This window comes from Phaethon lepturus, unplaced genomic scaffold, assembly GCF_000687285.1.
Source record: "Phaethon lepturus isolate BGI_N335 unplaced genomic scaffold, ASM68728v1 scaffold13598, whole genome shotgun sequence".
In the NCBI taxonomy this organism is placed as follows: Eukaryota; Metazoa; Chordata; class Aves; order Phaethontiformes; family Phaethontidae; genus Phaethon; species Phaethon lepturus.
The window spans coordinates 19,840-40,330 of NW_010556977.1; the positions used below are offsets into that span (position 1 = coordinate 19,840).

The window sequence follows — 20,491 nt, forward strand, 5'->3', positions numbered from 1 at the left end:
CCCGATAGACAGGAAAACTTACGTTGAGATATGTTAGGACATTACCCTATACAGGGCAGTGGCTGCTATTTCTGAGTCTCATCTATCTGGTAAAGTTGTAGCTGATAAAATATCCAGGAACAATAGACACTTACATTTTCAAAGTGTTAAAACTTTCAAAATAAGATCAGTAAACACTGAAAAACTTGTCGTAGTGTTAGTTCAGAGGCATGAGTGCAACTTCTATACATTATTCTACAGCCCTGTCTTTCAAAAGGACTTTTAAAAATATGCATGAATGCGTATGGTTTCTGTTAAGCAGCCATCTATTTGCGTGCTTTAAGAGGGAAAAGATGTAGAATAAAGAAGACTTTTTTTTGAGAGAGAGTTTTTTGCCTGCTTTATTTGGAATCATGGGGCTAGAAGTAATACAGTACTAGAGGGAATTTGGGATGTGTGTGACTGTTCATGCAAATTTGCGAGTTCGGTGGATACTTGTTACAGACTTTAATGAGATTTAGCTTTGCCTTATGACTTAGGCTCAACATAGGACTTGCTTGAGTTGTGGTTTTGGGGTTTTGTTTAGTTTTGGTTTTTTTTGAGTTAGAATCCCATGTTATTCTTTTTGAAATGCTTGACTTTAAATGGATATATGAGCAATCAAAACTTTTGCAGTATTGTGCTATGGCATAGAAACCAGAAATGAGCTGTTTAAAGTGAAGTGTCCTAGGAAAGTGGAACACACTTGGAAAGAGCAAATTCAGTTCTTAAAGTAATTCATTTAAAAGATATTTTTAAATGAAGACACCAAGAAGTGTATTTTGGTTTTAGTTAATTTGTTAGCATTTTGGAATAGTCATTCACGCTGCTTTAGCCTTACAGTCACTTAGTTGGGCGTGTTTTGCCGCTGTTGTTATGAGTCTTTACAAACAGCGGCTGCATAGAAGTGGGCATCCTGTACTTTGTAATGAGATTTCTGTATGCAAGGGAAAAAAACAATTCCTCTAAGTGTAATCAGTTGGTTTATCTGTAACGCAGACCCACTGCAGTACAAATATGAAGCGGTGTAAACACGGCTTGGGTTCAGCTCGTTGTTCCAAAGTTGTTCATAAGTATAGGACAGCTGGATCTGGTCATTAGCATGTACATGTAGAGCCTCTGCTAGCTAGGTGTTAAACAAAAGCAATCCTGTCAGGCTGCTCCAGGGGTGGCAAAACAGGTAGTTGCTTTCTTGATGCAGACTAGGTTCTGCACCTGATCTCACAGTTGTTCCAGTTTGCTGTCACCCTTTTCTCACACAGTTCCCAGTCAGCAAGTAGATACTCATTTGCTTCTCATCATGTCTTAGTGGCACAAGAGTCTTTCACCATAGGAACCTGCTTCTTGCTGGTTTTATTGGAGTGCCTCAGCTTCTCTTTGTTTCTCTTGTAGTATGCACTTTATAAAAAGATGACACAAGCTGCCATTCTTATCCAGAGCAAATTCCGAAGTTACTATGAACAGAAAAAATTTCAGCAGAGCCGACGAGCCGCGATGCTGATCCAGCAGTACTATCGCAGCTACAAAGAATGTGGGAAGAGGAGGCAAAACCGTCGGGCAGCCACCATTGTACAACAGAAACTCAGGTGAGCTGTTGGGATATCTGATGCTGCCAGGGTCTTTATATACTGCTTTTACACTCATCAGGGCTGTGTTGTAATTTGCAGACAAAGGCTGGTGCGAAAAGGACAGTGGTTCATAGGATAATTACTCTTGACCAGTTTTGCCTACACTTCAGTGTTGGGTTTTTTTTGTGTTTAGAAGCAGTCTGCTTACCAAGAAGCAGGATCAAGCTGCTCGCAAGATCATGCGGTTTTTACGACGCTGCCGCCACAGGTATGACGCTATCTTTTGGTATCTGCCCTTCGTTAGAGCAATGCAATAATAGTCAAGTGTGTCGGTAACGAATGCAATGTAAAGGATAATAGAATCAGCTCACTACAGATCATTTAATCAAATAACAAAGCCCAGCTGCTTCCAAGATGTACTGACAAAATTGAAATCTCTAACTTAGGACTGTTTCTGAAAGCGAATCACGTTCAGCTCTGTTGCTGATATGGTAAAGCAGCCCAGGTTGTGTTAGGCAGACACTGAATAAGGTAACTTTGAGCAAAGCAAGGCACATGACTTTAAAAGTTGGACTTGAGGAAGTCTGAAAAAAGCTTACTGAATCATAGCTACAGCTTGTAAGTGCTGCACAAAGCTTTCACGGTATGTGGGAAAGTGCAAAATGTGACAACTTCTGGTGTACGCTGGATAAACTCTCATCAAATACGGGTTCTTTTTAATGTGGGTAGGTGGAATGTGCCAACAGAGCAGCAGACAAGTTAGTTCACATCAGCCACTCCACACATATCTCAGTAAGCTGGGAGTATAGACACAGCCATGAAGCTACATCACCTCCTGCCAGTGTGAGAACCTGTGCAGGCTTGCCGAAGTGCTCATGTGTGGCAGCTAGCGCTACCATACCAGTACTCTGCTACATGCAGGGCATTTGTTTTGATTTTTTTAATGAAAGGATCCCATATATGATTAGGTTGCAAACTGGAACTTTGCCTAGACAAAAGTCAATTCAGATGTTTCTGACTCTGCTCCCTCCATTGTCACCACACATGCATTTCATCCACTCAGGAGCCGGTCAGACCTGATGCATTTTGAGGCATGTCTAGTTCAGCCCAGTGATGTTTGAACAAGGAGAGCTCTGAGAGGCAGAGAGGCATATGATAAACTTGATTTTAGAAACAGAGTCGGTCCTTTTCATAGGAATTCAGAGCTGCAGTTTGCAGGAAGTCAGTGTGGCTTACGTTGTGGAAGGGCATCTTACTTGCAGGTTCAGTGGGAGGTAACATGTGCGGACAAGAAAGAGGGCTGTATGGTTTCTAGGCCAATTCCAAATGCACTTGAAACAGCCACAGATGTTCATGAAGAAGCATAAGTGGCTTCTTGCTCTCAGCAGGGCATGTGGAAGAGACCAAAAGGTTTGTTTTCTTGTGTTTGTTGAGCAGCATGTCCCGCCGAAGCAGGCAGAGGCTCAGCACTTCTGTATCATCTCAGATCTGCTTGAGATCCAGGCAGTCCCTGGGGAAACCATGTGCCTGTTTCCATCCATGGAGGCTCTGGGGTCAACCTGCCAGAGACTCTTACAGCTGACTCTCGCACACAAGCCCAGAGAATACATCAATGACTAGCTATAGCCCTGGGTTTCCCACCAATGTCCCGGATGCGTTATGCACTTCAACCACGCTCAGTTAAGTCTCCAGCTGTCAAGTAACCTAGACTCTTCAAGGCTTAAATTGCCCATGATTCCAGCAGTTTTTCTTGCATTCAGCTCCTTGCCTTCCTCTTTCTCATCATCTCGTTTCCTTTTTAGAGTGAGATCCTACCCATTTGCATCACCGAAGTTTGCAGGCGAGACCCTTCCCTTTGCCTGTAGTCGATCTCTCTCTTCAGCACCGTGATGGCTGGGAGATGGGTTTAGGTCTTGGGGATTTATAGGCAGGAAATAAAAAGAGGAAGCTGGGGGGATCTGTTGTCGGTAGGCTCCCTCTGGCTTATGTCACACCATGCAGTACTTCAATTTCTGCAACAGAGCAGTCCTGCCTGTGTCCATAGGCACTTTGTTAGCAGTTGTGGTTACTTGGGAATTTGTGCATGGTTCTTGGCTAGGATGCAACAAAAGAAAAAAGCAACTTATTTCCACTGAAGATGTTAACTGTTTTTCAAAACTGCCTTGCTTTTCCTTCTGAAATAAAAATGGTAATACATTCGTGGTCAAGCACTTTCTCCAAGCAAGCATAAGGGTTCAAAACTGTGTTAGTGTATCTAATGTTAATAATTGACAAATTTTAACCAGGAGCATTCTGGCATTGGCAAATCCTAAAAAGAAAAGCAAGGCCTACCAAAATGATGAAACCACATTTCGAATCTGCTTGAAAGAGACATAAATTCACCAGCCTACTAGGTTTATAGAACTGTTCAGAAATGTGACAAGTTTGGGCCTCTTTCCCCATATTCCTCCTGCTTGCCAAAAAGCTCTAGCAAGCAGTTGCGAAGAAAAGTTTTCCAAAACATTTTGTGCTCTGTGCACTTAGGCTGCATCTGTGGTCCTGGGATCCCACTGCAGGAGTATCTCATGGACCCTCGGACTCTCCTGGCTGCCGGTACCATACAGAGAGCTCTGATCCCCATGCTTGTTTGCACTCAGTGAAGAATAACACATAAATCAGGTTCTTAGAGCTCTATTACCACACAGGATTTTGAAGACAAGCAGATTGAAGTCTTTTTCTTGTGTAAACAACTGCAAAGGAAAACTATAATGCTGGAAATGATACAGATCTTCTTATTAAAACAGCTTCACTTGCTTCAGCATCTCAGCTGTCTGACTGACGTGTTTGCTTCCTCATCCGCTGCCTGAGGGGGAGATCCACGTTCTTTCCCCAGCACAGCCATATCCTGGCAAGACCACCTGCATTTGTTCTTTCCCAAGCTTGGCTCTGCAACCCCCTTTCTGAGCTGCCCTGTTTGTGGTGCATGTACACTGGGCTACCAGGTGGAAGACAGGGAATTGGTTCCTTCTCATCTGCTCTTCTTCAAGCTTTCTTTTTCTATATCTTAATAATTACATTTATTCCTCACTGCTTGATTTCTCTTGCTTACCTCTTTCTAAGCCTAGAGTAATACAACTTAGGATGTTAAGTAAGTTTAAAACCACCTCCGTGTAAGTCTCCTAATTATATCTGTTCAGTCTACTGTGCGTCCTGTGTAACGCTCACACAGGATACAGCTGCTGATGATGTGACTGGTACTTAGGCCAACAGCCCCATGCACTGTTCAGGAGTACTGCTTGGTGGAATCCCATCATGGGCTTCTCTTGAAATGTTCCAGATTAGCACACTGCTGCTGTAAAACTAGAAATTAAGAAAGCCCCAGTCTCCATAAATATTTCAGCCATCCAAGCTCCTGATCACCCAGGGGCATGCTGTAACAACTAACATCTAATGTAATTTAATGCTCTGTAGCATTAAAATGGCACTATAGCCACTTTTTAAACCACTGGGCCTTGTCAGTACAAGGGATAGAAATTACAGATATTTTTGGAAGATCTGAGGGAGTGAGAGAAAAGAGAGCATGCACAGGAATGTTGAAGAAACAGGATCTTGAAGCAGATTCGTATCAGCGGGTAGAGGTGGAGGAGGCTGTAAAAGCCACTTGCAGTTTGTCGTAAAGATAGTGAGCTAAGTGAAAAGGCAGTAAATTCTCAGAAAAGTTCAGAAATTCAACCTTAAAAAAAAAAAAGAAACTGTTTAACCTCGTTTTTGTCCACAAGCAGATTCTGTTGCTGGGCCAATAAATGACTCTTAATAAGAGCTTATTCTGTAGCCTTTAGGCAAAGTTAACTCAGTCTTTCCCCTGGCCACCGTCTGGTTGGTTGTTTCTTTCCTATTTTAAATTTATCAAAGTCTACTTCAAGCCAATTATGAGAACGCTTTCTCAGCTAGCATTTAGAACAGTTTAAATGATGGTCTTGTACTATTTTGCTTATTGGCTTTTTGGCGCAAAGGCCGAGTAGCACAAACATGATTTGTATCAACTTGAGGATCCAGGGTGCATAGCCATGTTGGTCTTCCATTTTCTGCTCTCCTTGAACTTACACCTGTTGCCTCATCAGACAGTATTTCAGATGTTTTGAGACAGTTAAGGAGAGGTTCTGCGGTTGGCACTCTCTCAGTAACGGATGTGTAGACACTGACAAAAATCAGAAAAGGAACTTGTATTGGTTGAATGTATTCTTAGCAAAGATATTGGAGCTCTAGTAGCTGAATATCAGTTGTCATGGAGACAAAAATGGTCATTCATCAGCAGTCATTCTGATGGTCAGACATGTATTGTTTCCTTTTGACTTGGGGGGGGGACACCCACAAAAATGTATTTATCCATCTATTGTCATATTCCCAAAAATCTAGTGGAAAAAACATGCATCAGCCATAACATGGTATCAACATGACTTGTCATAGAAATGTTATTTGTCGCGAATGAGAAACAAAAGCTTCCCGGTCTTCCAGGAGAGCTTCACCTGTCTTCCCGTGGTGCCTGGACCTGTTGTCTGGCACTTGCCTAACTTTCAACCTAAAACTTTCCATTACACCTACTGTGAGTTGAGCTGTGTCCTGGCATGCTGTCCTGTGTGAGGCAGAATTGAGGCTTTGCATATGCAATGGTTGTGGAAAGACTCCATCTACTTAGTGATCCTCAGATATGACACATCCAGAGCTGCAAGGAAATACGCCAGCTCCAAAGTGGGTTTGGGTTTGCTGAGCTGAATCCATATATGGTCCAGACAGTCAGCTTCCACTGAGAAGGTAACCTCCTATTTCCTATTCTTTCTCCGATTCTTAGGAAAATTTTACTCCTCTGAGAGGTATCTATACCATTGCTAGGCTGTGATTATGATCTGCAGTGGTTTTTATGGAGTAGCATTTGGAATGAAATAGGAGACAGATGATCGCTGCAAGGGAAGGCAGGATGCAGCTAGAAGTGCCATGGGGATGACAGTATTGAGTTTATTTTACTTGCTTATTACTTCCTGCCCTAAAACACCTAAACACAGGACTGCTCTTCCCTGGTAAAGAGGAGGAGTCCAGTAGGCAGGAGTGGGAAGGGTTCTTTCTCTCCAGGCAAGCAGAAGTGTTGTCTCCTCCTCCCTGAAGTGAAGCTCTTGGTAAGGTATGGTTATTGCCATGTGTGTGCTAATAGCTCTTTGGTATTGTTTTGCAATCTGAAGCCCACTGGTGGACCATAGGCTGTACAAAAGGGTGAGTGTAGCTGCCTGCTAGCCAGTTCCTCTCTTCCATTTTAAGTATTTTTGCTTTCTGCTTGCTTGCATGGGGCTGCAGCCGAGATACGCCAGTAAGTTTCACCTCCATTAATTATATAAAACAGAATCCTGTATAAACTAACCCTACTGCAATGACTAACACTGCTGCTTTTATAACAGGACAGAGCTCCGCAGTAGATGTTACCAATGCATGAATGTGTGAAAAAGGACATGTATATTCATCATGGGCATGCTTAGGTGGCGTTGTCGGGGGGATATTTTTTCAATATCCAAAATGGCTGTTAGTAGATTTTGGAACTTGACGGAGACTGTGCTCACACACACTCAATGAGTAATGATGTCCTTTGTCATGGGACTACAACAGTGTTCAGGCTAGATCGTAGGAAGCTGCAATACGGATGGATGCAGGCTACTCCAGATGGGTATTTGTTTCTCTCTGAGACAGAGAGAAGCAGAAGAGCTCTTCACACTGCTTTGTACTCCCTAAGGCAGTTAAGCCCCAATGCTTATCTTCTAGAAGTTGGCCTTCAGTAAGTTACACATCTGGTTACCTTACTAGCGCCAGCTTTTTGCCAGCTGCTTCTCTCAGCTCTTATCTACGTAGTGGGAAGGAGAACAAAAAACCTGAAATGAAGATGAAGTAACTGTGTTATAGTAAGTGCCAAGTGAGCTTCTGTTGGGAGTATGGTTCTTGGCATGAAGAGAGTCCAGTTGCCTTTGTGCTCAGTCACATTATCAGTCTGATTTGCTTCCCGACAGCAGGGTGGGAATATGCTGAAGCGTTCCCATGGCAGGTCACGGTCCCTGTACAAGCAGGGAATGCTGTGGCTTTCAAGGTATGTGATTGAGTTGTCAGCAGGACTGCTCAGTACCATCTTGCATTTGAGAGATTGTAGGACAGCTGGGTTATTCTTATTCAAAAACTGCTGCTGGAAATGGCACCATTTGTGTGCTTATTACTACTATTTCAACAAGGGAAGAGGCGCAGGGGGAGGGATGACCTGGACTCCTGCTTCCACATCACATTCAGAAAAGAAAACTGAACTGCTGATTGCAGAGTTTTACTGACTTTGAGTTGCAGAGATAATTTTTAGGACTTAGGAGTGAGAGTGTGAGTTGGGCTTAAGCCTGCTGGAGGCATCATTTGTTTAATTGTTGAGCCTAACAAAGAAGCAATAGCTAATAACACTTCTTTCCAAACTATGACTTTTGTGCCACCATTTTTTCTTGCATATCCTCAAGTTTTTTTACAAGTAGAATGAACTAAGAATTGGATGAAATGGGGACAAAGGCCCACATGTGCCTTAATTGTTTAAGTGCTGCTTTCATGGATCTTGCCTGATGGAGGAATAGAAATGTTACTCCTGATTGCAGGGACACCAATGCTGTGAAGTTAGCTGGAAAACTATAGTGCCAGGTCTTAGCACATATGGTAATGTGCTTTACTATCAGGAACTGTGTAAAAATAGCTTGTATTCTAATAATGGTGGACTGACTGGGTGACTTGTTTTTACTAATCTGATGCTTTGTGTGTAACTAGGGCTGGTAATTTTTGGTCTACAGTTGGGTGTCTGCTTTCAAAAGCCTCTTGAAGAAAAAACAGAATTTGATTTTGAAAAGTAAAATTCACTGTAAGTAACTTTAAAAGAAAAAAAAAGTCATTCTGATTAAATAAATCAACATTTCTCTGTTGTAAGGATAAAAGTAAGTGTCTACTTTTATAGGCAAAAAAGTTAACAAATGTAACCATCTTTAATTTCGGGTCAGTTACCATATCCATGGGACAGTAATGAATGCTGCAGACAAATGACAACATTTTATTCAGTTGCCAGTAGAGCAGTACACTGCAGGGCAGAGCTGCCTGGGGCTGGCTCAACAGCACACCTTCCCTCCTGGGCAAGCAGTGTCCTGACCTCCTTCCTCCTGCCGCAACATGGGCTTGAGCAAGGAGCCCCTGTGACGCAGCGCGTGCCTGTTGCGGCAGGAACCCTTGTACTCTGTGGTGTGCAAGTGCAGAGCCAGCCTTGCAGCCGCCCAACGTGCTTTGGGCCGTGGGACAGAGAAGGCCGAGTTGCAGGGCCCATGCTGACCGAAATGGTGAATGCATCCGCGCTCTCTTTTCTTTGAACAAAAGCACAGTGCTACTGTCCTGTCAAGGGTGTTGAAGCCCTTTCAAAAGCAGCAGAATTGGAAGAAGCTGGTGCAAGATAGGAGCTGCAGGAAGAGATGAAACAGAGCAAATGTTTTTCTCCCTGCACTGCCTCAGACTCATTCTGCAGCAGGGGCCTTCCTGGTGAGACCTGTTCTTTTAATACTACCTGGAAATAACTGGGAGTCTCCCAGTCTTTCCTGGTCTTGTCTGGCTAGCTGTGGACCACGTCCCACAGTGTAGGAAAAGGGACTAGCATGCATGTCCGCAGCTAGATGCTGATATGCTCAGAATATATGCCAGCCTTCAACTACTCCTATTCTTGCAGTTTTTGTGCTCTCTTCTCAGTCTTCCTTCTCTCCGGAGAATTCCTGCTTAGCTGATTTGGCTGGCTGTGTGCAGGCATGCCAGCCAAGTTCCTGCTGCGCCCTGCTCTTGGGCACCTCCGTCCGCCCTGGTGTCCGTGGGCTCAGGCTGCCCGCAGAACGCCCCTGCTCAGTGCGCTCCGCAGCCCTGGGAATGGCACAGGCTGGAAGCTGCGCTGTGTATAACCTTTGCGTGCCACACAGGAGGGGAAATGTTTCAAGACCTTTGTTCTGTGAATAGGAAAAATAATTTAAACTTAAAATGTGCATACCAAAGTGGGCTAGTTGGATTCAAAACTGAGAAGAATGGGCAACATGCAACTTGAATGTAGAAGAATAAAGCAATTGCACTATCCTGCCTTTCCATTCAAGGCTAGGATTCCTACTAAGAGAGCAGATGGATGCTGCAGTCTTGAGATACGCTAAAACTGACCTGTGTGCCTGGTCAGTGCACTAGTAGAGGGGACTGTAAAGAGGAACAAGTGCAGGGTCCAGGCCCACAGCTAGTGCACAGCTCCTTGCACTTGAGCAAAGCTGGGGATTCTCTGTAGATACTGTATGGTGATTTTGGTGATTTTGCTCTAGGTGCAGCCGATAGGCCGGTCATCAGTATTGGAGGAGAAATAGTTGTTGCACTTTAAGGCCTTGTGTATCTAACAGCATGGAAGAAATTAGCAGGAAGCAGATTCTGGAAGTTTAGTAGCATTTGTGGGTTTTGCCTTGAATGGCAAGTGATGTGGGATCAATCAGGGAATCGCGGAGTTCTCTGTTTTATCTGGAAAAAGTAAGCTGTGAACTATCACAAAATGTATTAGCTGCTGTTCTGCCAAAATGAGGCTGTTACAGTAAATGACTCTTTGCTGCTTTGCATTCCAATAGCAACCTATGTGCATACACTGCTGGCGTGCCTGCACATAAGAAAAGTATTTCTGGGCCTCCTGATGTGCACAAGATGACATATCCATATATGCTGAAGGAATGCATGCAAACATATGTCTGTAGTACACAAATCTGATGTATTCTGTACACTGACACTGAGCTTTTGTAGTCTGTGTATGCAGATAAATGATCACAGCACTTGCTTCCATCTTTCAGTTTGAAAACCTCTTTTCAAATTGATTTCATTAACTTTTCTGGATTTATGGGGTTACATTACAGCAGGATCAGTAACGGGGGAGAGGCGGGAGATTTTATTGGTCAACTTATGGGAGGCAAAACTTGCTACCTTTCTGCAGTAGAAATTAAAATTGACTTTCTAGAGAAAAAAAATAAAATACCCAGTTACTATTGCCTTTGAGTAATAGTTTTCATCTCAGGGGAACCCGCTGCAGTGGAAAGGTCTCAGCTAATCACAGTGCCTGCTACACAAATGTTTCCCCGCTTATCGGTTAAACCATCCGCTGTAGCCTCCTGTGAAGGAGCGCTTTGCTCAAAATCTAGATACAGGACATGAACAAAAATACACAGTCGCTTGAACTGTGACCCTCTCTGCCGTACTCTTGGTAGACAGGTGATCTGAAGCAGATCACAAGGAGTAAGTCTTTTCACATCATTGGGCTAGCCGATCGCTTTCTGCCTATGGCAAAAGATCTATCCTTTCTGGGGCAGAACAAGTGCACTTGTTATCTGATAATGAGTAATAAAGAATGTATTCATTCATGGCATCTTTCACTTAAAAACAGATCCCCTTACCCCCACCCTGTTTCTTATGCTTTGATTAAATGCTGCTCTCTGGTTTGGGGAGTGTGCATGTAACACATGAAGTCAGTTCCTCTGGTAAGTACAATTTATTTCATACCTGAAAAAAACACATCTACTATACTTTGTTGTTCTCTGCATACCCTTCCCTCTCTTGGCATTTCAGCAACAAACCCTTTCCCACTTGTGTGCACCTAGGTTCTTTTTTTGTGTGTTTTTTAATATGTGCTATACAGCAGCCATTGCATTTAAGTACCCGGTTTCTTACATCTCTTAGTAAGACTGAGAATGGGGGAGAATGTTAAGGGATTGAAAAGTCCTGTTTGTTCAAGTTCAGGATAATGTGAGAAAATGTCAGATGGGGATACGTGTCACTGTACCTGCAAAAAAGTTTTCAAAGTAATTTCTTTTTTCGTTTACCTCTTGCAGGGGCTGAATGTATTTGGAGCTCAAATGCGTGTGTTAAATCGCGGACTGCATGCTCTGGGGTGTCATTCTTATTGGGCCTTTCTGTCGTCTTTGTTTTGCTGCCCAAATGAGATATCTGGAAAAAGGCAAGAGCTCCCTTTTCTTAAATGTCCCACAGGCCATTTCAGCTCTCAGAGCAACAGGTAACTTGCCAGACAACGTTCTCTGGCTCCTGCACCCTGTCCTTTATACTGATCTTCAGCATTCAGATTCATTAAACATTTCCCTGGCTGGGCATTATGGAGTAAATTTGATGAAGCAGCTTTGTGTTACGCTTTACCCATGAAGCCATCGTTTGCTGTAACTTCTAAGTAGGCCTAATTCATTTGCTGACACACTCCCATACAAGACTGGGGAGGGTGCGTGGGGAGAGGAGCTGCTGCTCGCTTCTGGGGCTGTTGCTTTCTACATTGCTTCAGCACGTAATGATGCAATCTCCTGTATGGCATCCAAGTAAGAAAGATGGTTTGAAGGGCAGAAGCTTTGTCTGGCTGGAGCAATCTGGGAACCAGGACATAGCTCCCGAGTGTCAGGGTTCAAAGCTCATAGTTGAAATCATCTTCTTCTCCCTTTCTGTGCGTCAGCACCACGGCTGTGATTCAGACACCTTATCAGTGGTCATCTGTTGCACGTGCTTTTTCCGTCCATCTGCTCTTCAGCAATTGCTGAGGGAATGACTTTGTACCTTAGAGGCGCTTACTGTCTAGAAGAAATATTAATTGAGGAGGGTTTTTTTTTGAAGGCTTCATCAGTGCAAAACCAAATTCATAGTCCTTGTAATTTTGTGCATGGTTTCAGTAGCTGCTGAAGTAGGATGATACTTCTTGTTTGGAGTCTTGCAACAGCTAGAGCCTGTTACCCTTTCTGGTGCACTCTGGCTTCTGCAGCCGTGCGTCACGTGAACTGTCCTCACCTCTAGTTCCTGTGCTGGAGGCATGTCCAGAAGTGATCCCAACCAACATATCAGTGCCTGTAGACCTCTGGAGAGGTTTGCGCACCATCCATCAGCACATGGCCTGCTGGTATTATTTCCTCTCAGTGCTCTTATTTTTTTTCCTGTTACTTTGGGGGGTGGAGGGTGGGGGGGAAGTCTCACTGTAAGTCTACTAAACTGGATTGAAACATCTTCTCTAAGAACATCCTTTCTGCTCTACCATTCTTTAAATTACAGTAGTGTTCTTTTTCTTAGAGCAGTTTATTAATGCTTGTAACTGCAAATGCTACTTTGCCTGCTTGAATTAGAGAGTGGAAAAATGAAGGCAATGCTATATTGTTCCCTGAAAAGCTCTCCTAGCAGCGCTTACTTGGTGGATTTCTATTTTCAGGGGTCCTACTTTGTCCAAAATTCTTCCCTGGTCAAAGTGCATTATTAACTGCGTTTGAAAATTTTGAGGGTTTATTACATGGAGCATTAATGAAAAGGAATTGCCAGTCCCACACTCGTGTTGACACTTTATATTGTTGTGACAAAATCAAATCAAAATACCACTGACTAAGAAAAGAAGTGTTAAATGAGGACTAAAAGGACTTTTAAGACACAGGGAAGAGGCTGCAGTACAGACTATCCAATAAAGAATTAATTGTTTGAAAACAATTAGTTTTAGGTTCTCTTGATAAAGCAATTCAGAGGCTTGTTTGTTTATAGAACAGTCATTTTAAATAATAAAATAGATGGATTGCCTTGGCCTGGTATCTAGCTTGATGCATACTGGTTCTGGCCTTTCATGTTCAGCCCTGGTTTGGGAAAGCAGCAGGGTATTCACAACACCACTTCAGTGCTTCCCAGGTGTCAGTCTGGCCATGGATTTGCTCAGTTATTGGTAGCAGTTAGAGGTACTTCACTGCCCCTCTGGCTGTACTACGCTGCAGCTCTCACAGCTGAGTGGGGCTGCCTCGAGCCAGCTGCCGGGACCTCCCAGTGCCAGCTCTTCGGAGCGAGGAAGAGAGACCGGCAGCCACAGATTGCAGGTCTTCACACCTACTGGGCAGCATATTACAGAAATAAAGGACTCGTAGTACCTATCTGCACTCCCGTTTTTAACGTTAACACACGGACAATTACACATACTGAACACAGAGGTTAGTTTAATTTAAAAAAATGGGGCAGCTTAATAAATTGGATGGTCATCATCTTGAAGCTTAAGTTTATAAATGCTGTGAAATGCAGGGTTTGTTTTAAGCCATTGCATGCTAAACAGCATCTTTCAGTAATGCACCCATGACAAATTTCAAAGTCTGTGACTTTGCTCTAGGGAAGTTCTGTACTAGTATGTGCTTGTATTTTTCAGCAGTAATTATTGCACTGGCAACATTTTTATAAGCCTGAAAATCTGTAAACCAATGTAAAGCACACTTGACCAAGGAAAGTGTTGCCTATTTCTGAACAGGATCTGTACTAGTGCAAATGTTGAGTGCTGTAGTAATTAACTTCTGTTGGCATGTGTGTTCCAGTTAAACAGATTCAGTAGGTCTGCATCAGTACAGATATTGCATGCGGTAGGTTGAAGTTTGCAGCAAAGCATGTCTTGCATTCTTCCAGCAAAAGTGCTTTGTTAGCGTAGCCCTTGCATGTTGAAGTGCTAAACTAAGGTATAGCATGTCTCAGTGAAAGAGCCACGAGCTTATCTGATGTGCATGTTCTCAGTAAGAGACTTATAACAACAGGTTAATTTTACATTACAGTACTGAAGTGCAACAGAAAACACTTGGAAGTTGCACTGCAAATCATGCATTAATTGATGATATCTTGAACATAGTCAATCTAAGCCTTAAAAATTGCCTAGTGCACAGAGGCACACCACATTTTTCGCACAGCAGCGAGCTTGCCTCACCTTCTGCTTCTAAGTGGTGCAGTAATAGAAATATTAGTAGTAATTTCAAGGGAGAGGCTCCTTTTCTACTGCAATCAATGTTGTCATTTATGAGCATTTTCAGTTCACTGTACCGGTCCTCCTATGTTTCCTATAAGGAAAAGATGATCTGGACTTACCCAGCAGGTAGCACTGTAATACATCATCACCCCCTGGGGGTGAGCAGAGGCTTGCTGCTGCCTTCCATGGGGTGCTGAAGCCCCCGTTCCCTAATGTCAGCAGGGTCTTTTAGACACCAGCTTGCACAGAGCCAAAACGTCCCTGTAGAAAAGTTCTCTGTAAAGTTGTAGCAGGCTTTTAGGCTTGGCACAGCACTACCTCAGTAGGAATCCAGAACCAGTGGTGCTGCTTTCTGCCTTGCCCCTTCCTCAGCCTGGGGATCAGAGCACTTCTTGGCATCTGAGGCACCCCTCTGCTGGGCTCAGATTTCAGAGGAGTGCTGTGGTCCCTTGGATGCCTGTAGGTCTTCAGGCTCTGAAAATGGCACGTGCATTTGGACTAGTAGAGCCCTCTGTCTTTCCATACATGATACTCTCAAACAGTTTGGTGGAATTAAGATAATTAGCAAAGGTCTGACCTGCATATTGGTTAGTGTGATTTATTCATTGACTCCTGTTTCCCCCAGTTCACAAATAAAGAGAACGCCTTTAAGTGCTAGAGCTTTCAATCAGCTAAAACAAAGAGTTCAAAGCAACCAACTCCCTTTTGACTGTGATTCTGAGTAATAGTACGTGCAGAGAAATTAATAAAACAGTGAAATGGAAGTGTATTTATAGAGATCAGTTTATAGCCTTCATCGTACCCTTATATTAGCAGGCTGGTGCAAGAGCCAAAAGAGGATGTGTGAGTGGAAGTCTATGTAGAGAAGCTACAAACTGACATTGCTCCTGCTTAGCTCTCCCAACATCATCTACTATCTATATTTACTTAGGTTTTGTTAAATTCTTTCACTCTTAGTTGGAGTCTGTTACACAGGCTTAGAGCTTTGACACAATTCTTTGTACCATACCTTTGGTATTTGTCCTTTCAAGTTTTTGCTATGAGTTGGGCATGTACATGCTTTGCTAAATCACCCTAAGTCAGGCTGTGTTCTGCTCCTTTTGGGGTGGTCCTCCCCTCGCAGTAGCAGAGGGAAGACATGTGGAGGCAGGTGGCAAAGGGACTGCGCTGCAGAAAGGAGCTCCCTGCAAAAGAAGGCAGAGCCAAGCTGCCCCAAGCTCAGCTGGGCACCTGCCTTGGGTTTAGGGGCAGCATGGGAAGACCCCATGGATTTGTTTTGGCTCCTTTGCAGGGAGCCTTCACTGACACGCAGCCAGTTTGTCAGCCCAAGCAGAGGATTGGCTGCTACTCCAGCACTGATGCAGAATTCTGTTTTACTTGGGATCAAAACGAGTCCCTTATCTTCATCCTTTTAATTTAATTTTTAATTATTTCAGCTTTCAGTGATGATTTAGTTCTCATGCTGACAAGTGCTAGAGGAGGTAACGTATTGCATGCGTTTTGAAGAGTCGAGAACTGAAGCGTCAGGCCACATCTAGGAAGAGTGACTCTTGCACCTTATACATTCATCTCCCTTGGCACGCAGTGTCCTCCACTGCTGGCTGAGAAAAACCACAAATCTGCTACCAACAACATGCTAGAAGATACAGCTGCTAGCAGCTGGAATAAGCGTGAAGTAAATTATCTTTCTTCACACCCATACCTGTTCTTCTACTCGCATATAAACACCTTATGTGAGATTCTGTATCAACATCAAGCTTCTCTTGGTAAGTGTGACTGACTGATTTTCCTGTACTGTGCTGGGCACGACATCAGATTGTCCCCGCTTCAGCCTTCGATGGAGGAAAGAGGTCAACGCTGAAAAGCCTCTTTGCCTGAACAGCAGGCATGTGAGGCAGCTGCAAACTCAGTTAATGAAGAGCAGTCCCAAAAGCCCCAAGCAATTAAGTAGGCCAGCACCAGAACAAAGTTGAGCTGTAGTTACAAATACCAGGAAAAAACAGGAGCTAGAAATAAGTGTTTATCTTACCCAATGTGTTTGTCTCAGATTTCTAGTAGCCCATTCTTGCGCTTCCAACTGTTTGTGGTGTCAGGGATGTTTTACCCTCCTATCATTTCCCTGGGAGCTGGCTCTTTTGCACGGGAGGCCGGAGTGAGGAACCCTTTTGATTTTTCTAACTTGAAAGATATTTGCAATAGAAGTGTTATATAGCTCCTCTTTGTTTTTTCAGAGTGAAAGAATTGAAAAAGGCCAAGGAACTTGAAGATACGCAGCAGCATCCCGTAGCAATGTGACATTGCTTTTCAGACTGTTTTCATTTTCTGTTTTTAGCAGAGACATGCAACAACAACAACAAAAATACCCACTGCAGTTCTGGAAATACCAGCTGCAGGATTTTAACAGTAATGTTTTGGTCATTGCATTTGCACTTTCATGGACAACTTTTAATTTGTTCGGCAAGACATCTTGGAACTCAATCTTCTGTTGGATCATGGGGAAAACAAAAGACACCAGGAGGAAATTGTGAGTTGCTTCATTCTCCAAGGAAGAAGCGATTAATTATCCTTTTCATATAGGGCTGTATTAAACAACATGTGGAACTGTACAAATATTATACCAAAAATATTGTTAAGAAAAGGTGGGAATGCACAAGCAACACAAGGATGCTGTTCCTGCACCTGTCGGTCATCTCCAAGAAACTGAAGCTTTGAGAGTCTCAGTGGAGGGGCTTAGATCAGTACATCTTTATTGGGTCCATCCATCCTCATTTCCTTCGCACTTCTGTCCTTTGTGTTTTATTTAAATCTCTACAGCACACTTAATGCAACTTTTTAAATCTGCAGGTTTTTAATACATCCCGTGGGAACTTACAGAGGGGGGTGGCATATGAGATAAACGGGTAATGCGTGAGGAATGGAGAGAGCAGCTTAAGCAAGTTTTAAAAAGTTTTTTTGGTATTTTTACTAGAACCTGCAAACATATCAGTCATCACGTACTTTCTCTCATATTCAGCACTTTATTTTCTAGCCTTACTTTCATGTACTATTATTTTAATTAAGTTCTTAAAATAATTTGTAAAACATGTAGCTTTTTATCTTAAGTATTTGTCAAACCTCTTGTCATTTTGCAGAGTCACATACATATGTTGCCTGGACATTTTATACCACCTAAAGATCAGAGTGGTGCTGCATTCTGGCCAGTAAATTTCTTATTTTGGCTACTTCATCAAAATCTGGGCAGTTTCTGTATATATAGAAGGTAGAAATGGAAAATGAGAAATACTATTTGAAAGGGAATATATTGATTAATTACTAAATATTTTATTCACAAAGGGTCAATAACTTGGCAAGATAAAATTATTATTTGTATAGTTTTGTCTGAATGAACGAGAAGAGTGTGGATGTATTGTTTGTACATATTGTATATATTAAAACAAAGAGATATGTGCATGAACTCAAGAAAAAGAAATGAACAAAGCAAAGCATTAGTGGCTATGGTCTGTAAAATGAAACAAAAACTTTATTTCACTATAAGAAACTTTATTTTAAATGTTCTTTAGAAGAACATTTTTGCTAAAGCATGACTAAATGGCAAAAAAGAGCTACTGTATTTAGACTTAGGAAAAAAGGCAGAGCAACATTACTTTAAAAAAAAAAAAAAAGAAAAAAAAAAAGGATATGTTTACATTTGATTTTGGCTACCAGGAGTTTGGTTTGGTTGGATTTAATTTATTTATTCCTGCCTTCTCTTTTTTTTTTCCCCCGTCTTTTTTTTTTTTTGCCAATGGTGCCAAGTAATGTGAATGCTAATATTGCTTAAGAAAATTAAGTTACTTTTGCAAAGCAGATAATCATAAGAGTACAAAAACCGTATCTAGCTTAACACCATACACTCACTCCAATAAAGAACACTTAGAATGAACATAAAATGAAAAAAAAAAAAAAGAAATAGTATGAAAGTAGAAAATATGTTTCACATTTTCATATCTCCTGCTGGAAGTCAGAAAATGTAATAAAAATTGCACAAAAAATTTTAAAAAAATTAAGTAAAACTTCAAAAAAGATGCAAACTGATCTTGTAGGGGTGTCATGGTATATTGCTATTTCCACATAGTGAGGAGCCAAAGAAATTAGATTTTTTTTTTTTAAATTGAACTACTAATTTAAAACTGTCACAAATTCTTGACAGCAGGAACCAGGTTCTGATCTTTACTACACAGGAATGTAAGGGAAGAAACTCCTGAAGTCTGTGTTGTTACTGTGGGTTATGTACGTGTGTCTGAGATCAGAAACTGCTCCTGTGTGTTTGTTTTGCTCATGGCAGTTTAAAATTTCTGAATGGACTGGTGTAAATTTGAGATCGTTAGTTTTGGAATAGTTGTTCTTGCTTGATCCCGGCCACCAATTTAAATGCAAGGCTTGTTGTGAAGCCTAAAAATATTCACACATAAGAAGCTTTTAAACTGGTGTCTTTAAAAGAAGAGTAAAAACAAAGATTGTGGCAAAAAAACTGGGGTCAGTGCTCTTGGTGCCTTTTCTATAATTGTACCTGTTTTTAATTACTTCTTTTCACTGCCAGCATTGAATTATAGTAGATGTGCTATAGCTCATTATCAGAATTCTCTTGTACATTTCTGAACTGCTGCTTTATGACCTGATTCAATTTAAAAAAAGGGAAAAAAGAAAAACGAACAGCCTGGCGCTCACACTCTGCCTGTGGGCAGCCTCATAGCCTCCATTTACTGTATGGAATTGGGACCTTAAGCGTTAAATTTTCCTCTTGCGCAAAAACGGAACAGGAGATGCCGAAGAATCTTCTTTGGAACAAATTGGAAATGCTCTGTATTAATACTGGAAGAACTCTGACATTTTGAAACTGAAATGTTGCTCCCATTAACCAATACGTGACAATATAGAATCGACCTTTTCCTAACAAGAGTAGTGACCTCAGTGGAAATGTTTTAACTCCCTGTCTTTACAGAAAATGATTCAGTAATATACAGAGCTATTTCAAATTACTCTTCCAGATCCATGGGCCTGGTGGTGTATCTACTAATCTAGATCCTGCTTCAGCCAAACTTTTAAGCGTGTACTTGCTGTTAAACATGCAAGCAATTCCACAGGCGCAACAGAACTACTTGCATGCTTGAAGCTAAGTACAGTTTCTAAGTGCTTTGTTGTGTCGGGCCATAACCCTTCAGTGTATCACTGGGGAGTTAGAAAGACTCCCCCCGCAGTGCAGTGATTCTGCTCACCCTTTCTTGGTTGTGGAACTTACGTTTTCACGGAAGATAAGTAAGTGCAGCTTTCCGGGAAAACTGGAATTCCCAAGTGTCAGGAGCCAGCTCTTCTGTCTTCTGATAATGGAATTGCTCCTTTGTGAAACACATTCGACAGCAGTAATACTGTGTGAAAGAAATACAGAATATAACATGAACCCCCTCTCTGGTTGCACGCTTATGGCAGTTCCACACAATAGCTGGTGCCCAATGGGGGGTCCCCAAGACTTGCATGTAAAACTAGTATAGATGTCTTCTCTTTTGTAAGTTTTATTTTTGTAACTGTGCATGTGAAGCATCACTGAATCAATGGATCTGTTGAAGAACTCAGCTGCTGGAACCATGCAAAATGTTTTGAATTGCCCTTAAAATATGGAAAATGTTTTCTGAATGCTTTATATTCTTTCTGCTGTAAATTAAAAACAAAGAAAATTTCCCCTTACAAGGTGTGCACCTTTTTTTTTTTAACATGCCTCTTCCACCCCAGTTTAAAAGAGTGATGTAGTCCTTTAGTCACTGGAAGTAGCCATGAAAAAAATGTTTCTTCTACTACGTGACCTGCTTGTAAGTAGCATCTAGTTTCTTGTGGGTGAACAGGCCACAGCCTACCCGCAAGCAGGTGTGCAGCCCCCGGCGTGCGGTGGGATTCACTAAAGGCAACAACACAGTCCCTGGATCACAGCCCTTTCTGCTGCTATATTCCAGTGTGCAACCTTCGTCTGATGTGTAAAGCGGCACATTTGAGTGGCACTCTATTTCTTCAGCAGCAAACTCTTCCGGCTCTCCTGCCGAAGAGTGCTGCTGCCCAG

General features: G+C 42.3%; 1 protein-coding gene across 1 annotated transcript in view; it reads left to right on the top strand.

Moving 5' to 3' along the window:
• CAMTA1 (calmodulin binding transcription activator 1) overlaps positions 1 to 18,643 on the top strand; it is a gene marked incomplete at its 5' end in the record, with an annotated part of 29,553 nt that extends 10,910 nt beyond the window's left edge. Inside the window, 4 exons of the mRNA XM_010292626.1 lie at positions 1,411 to 1,604; positions 1,780 to 1,854; positions 6,800 to 6,830; positions 16,635 to 18,643. Of these exons, the coding sequence (XP_010290928.1) occupies positions 1,411 to 1,604; positions 1,780 to 1,854; positions 6,800 to 6,830; positions 16,635 to 16,667 (333 nt within the window). The remainder of the gene's footprint in view (positions 1 to 1,410; positions 1,605 to 1,779; positions 1,855 to 6,799; positions 6,831 to 16,634) is intronic.
• Between the last annotated feature and the right edge of the window lie 1,848 nt (positions 18,644 to 20,491).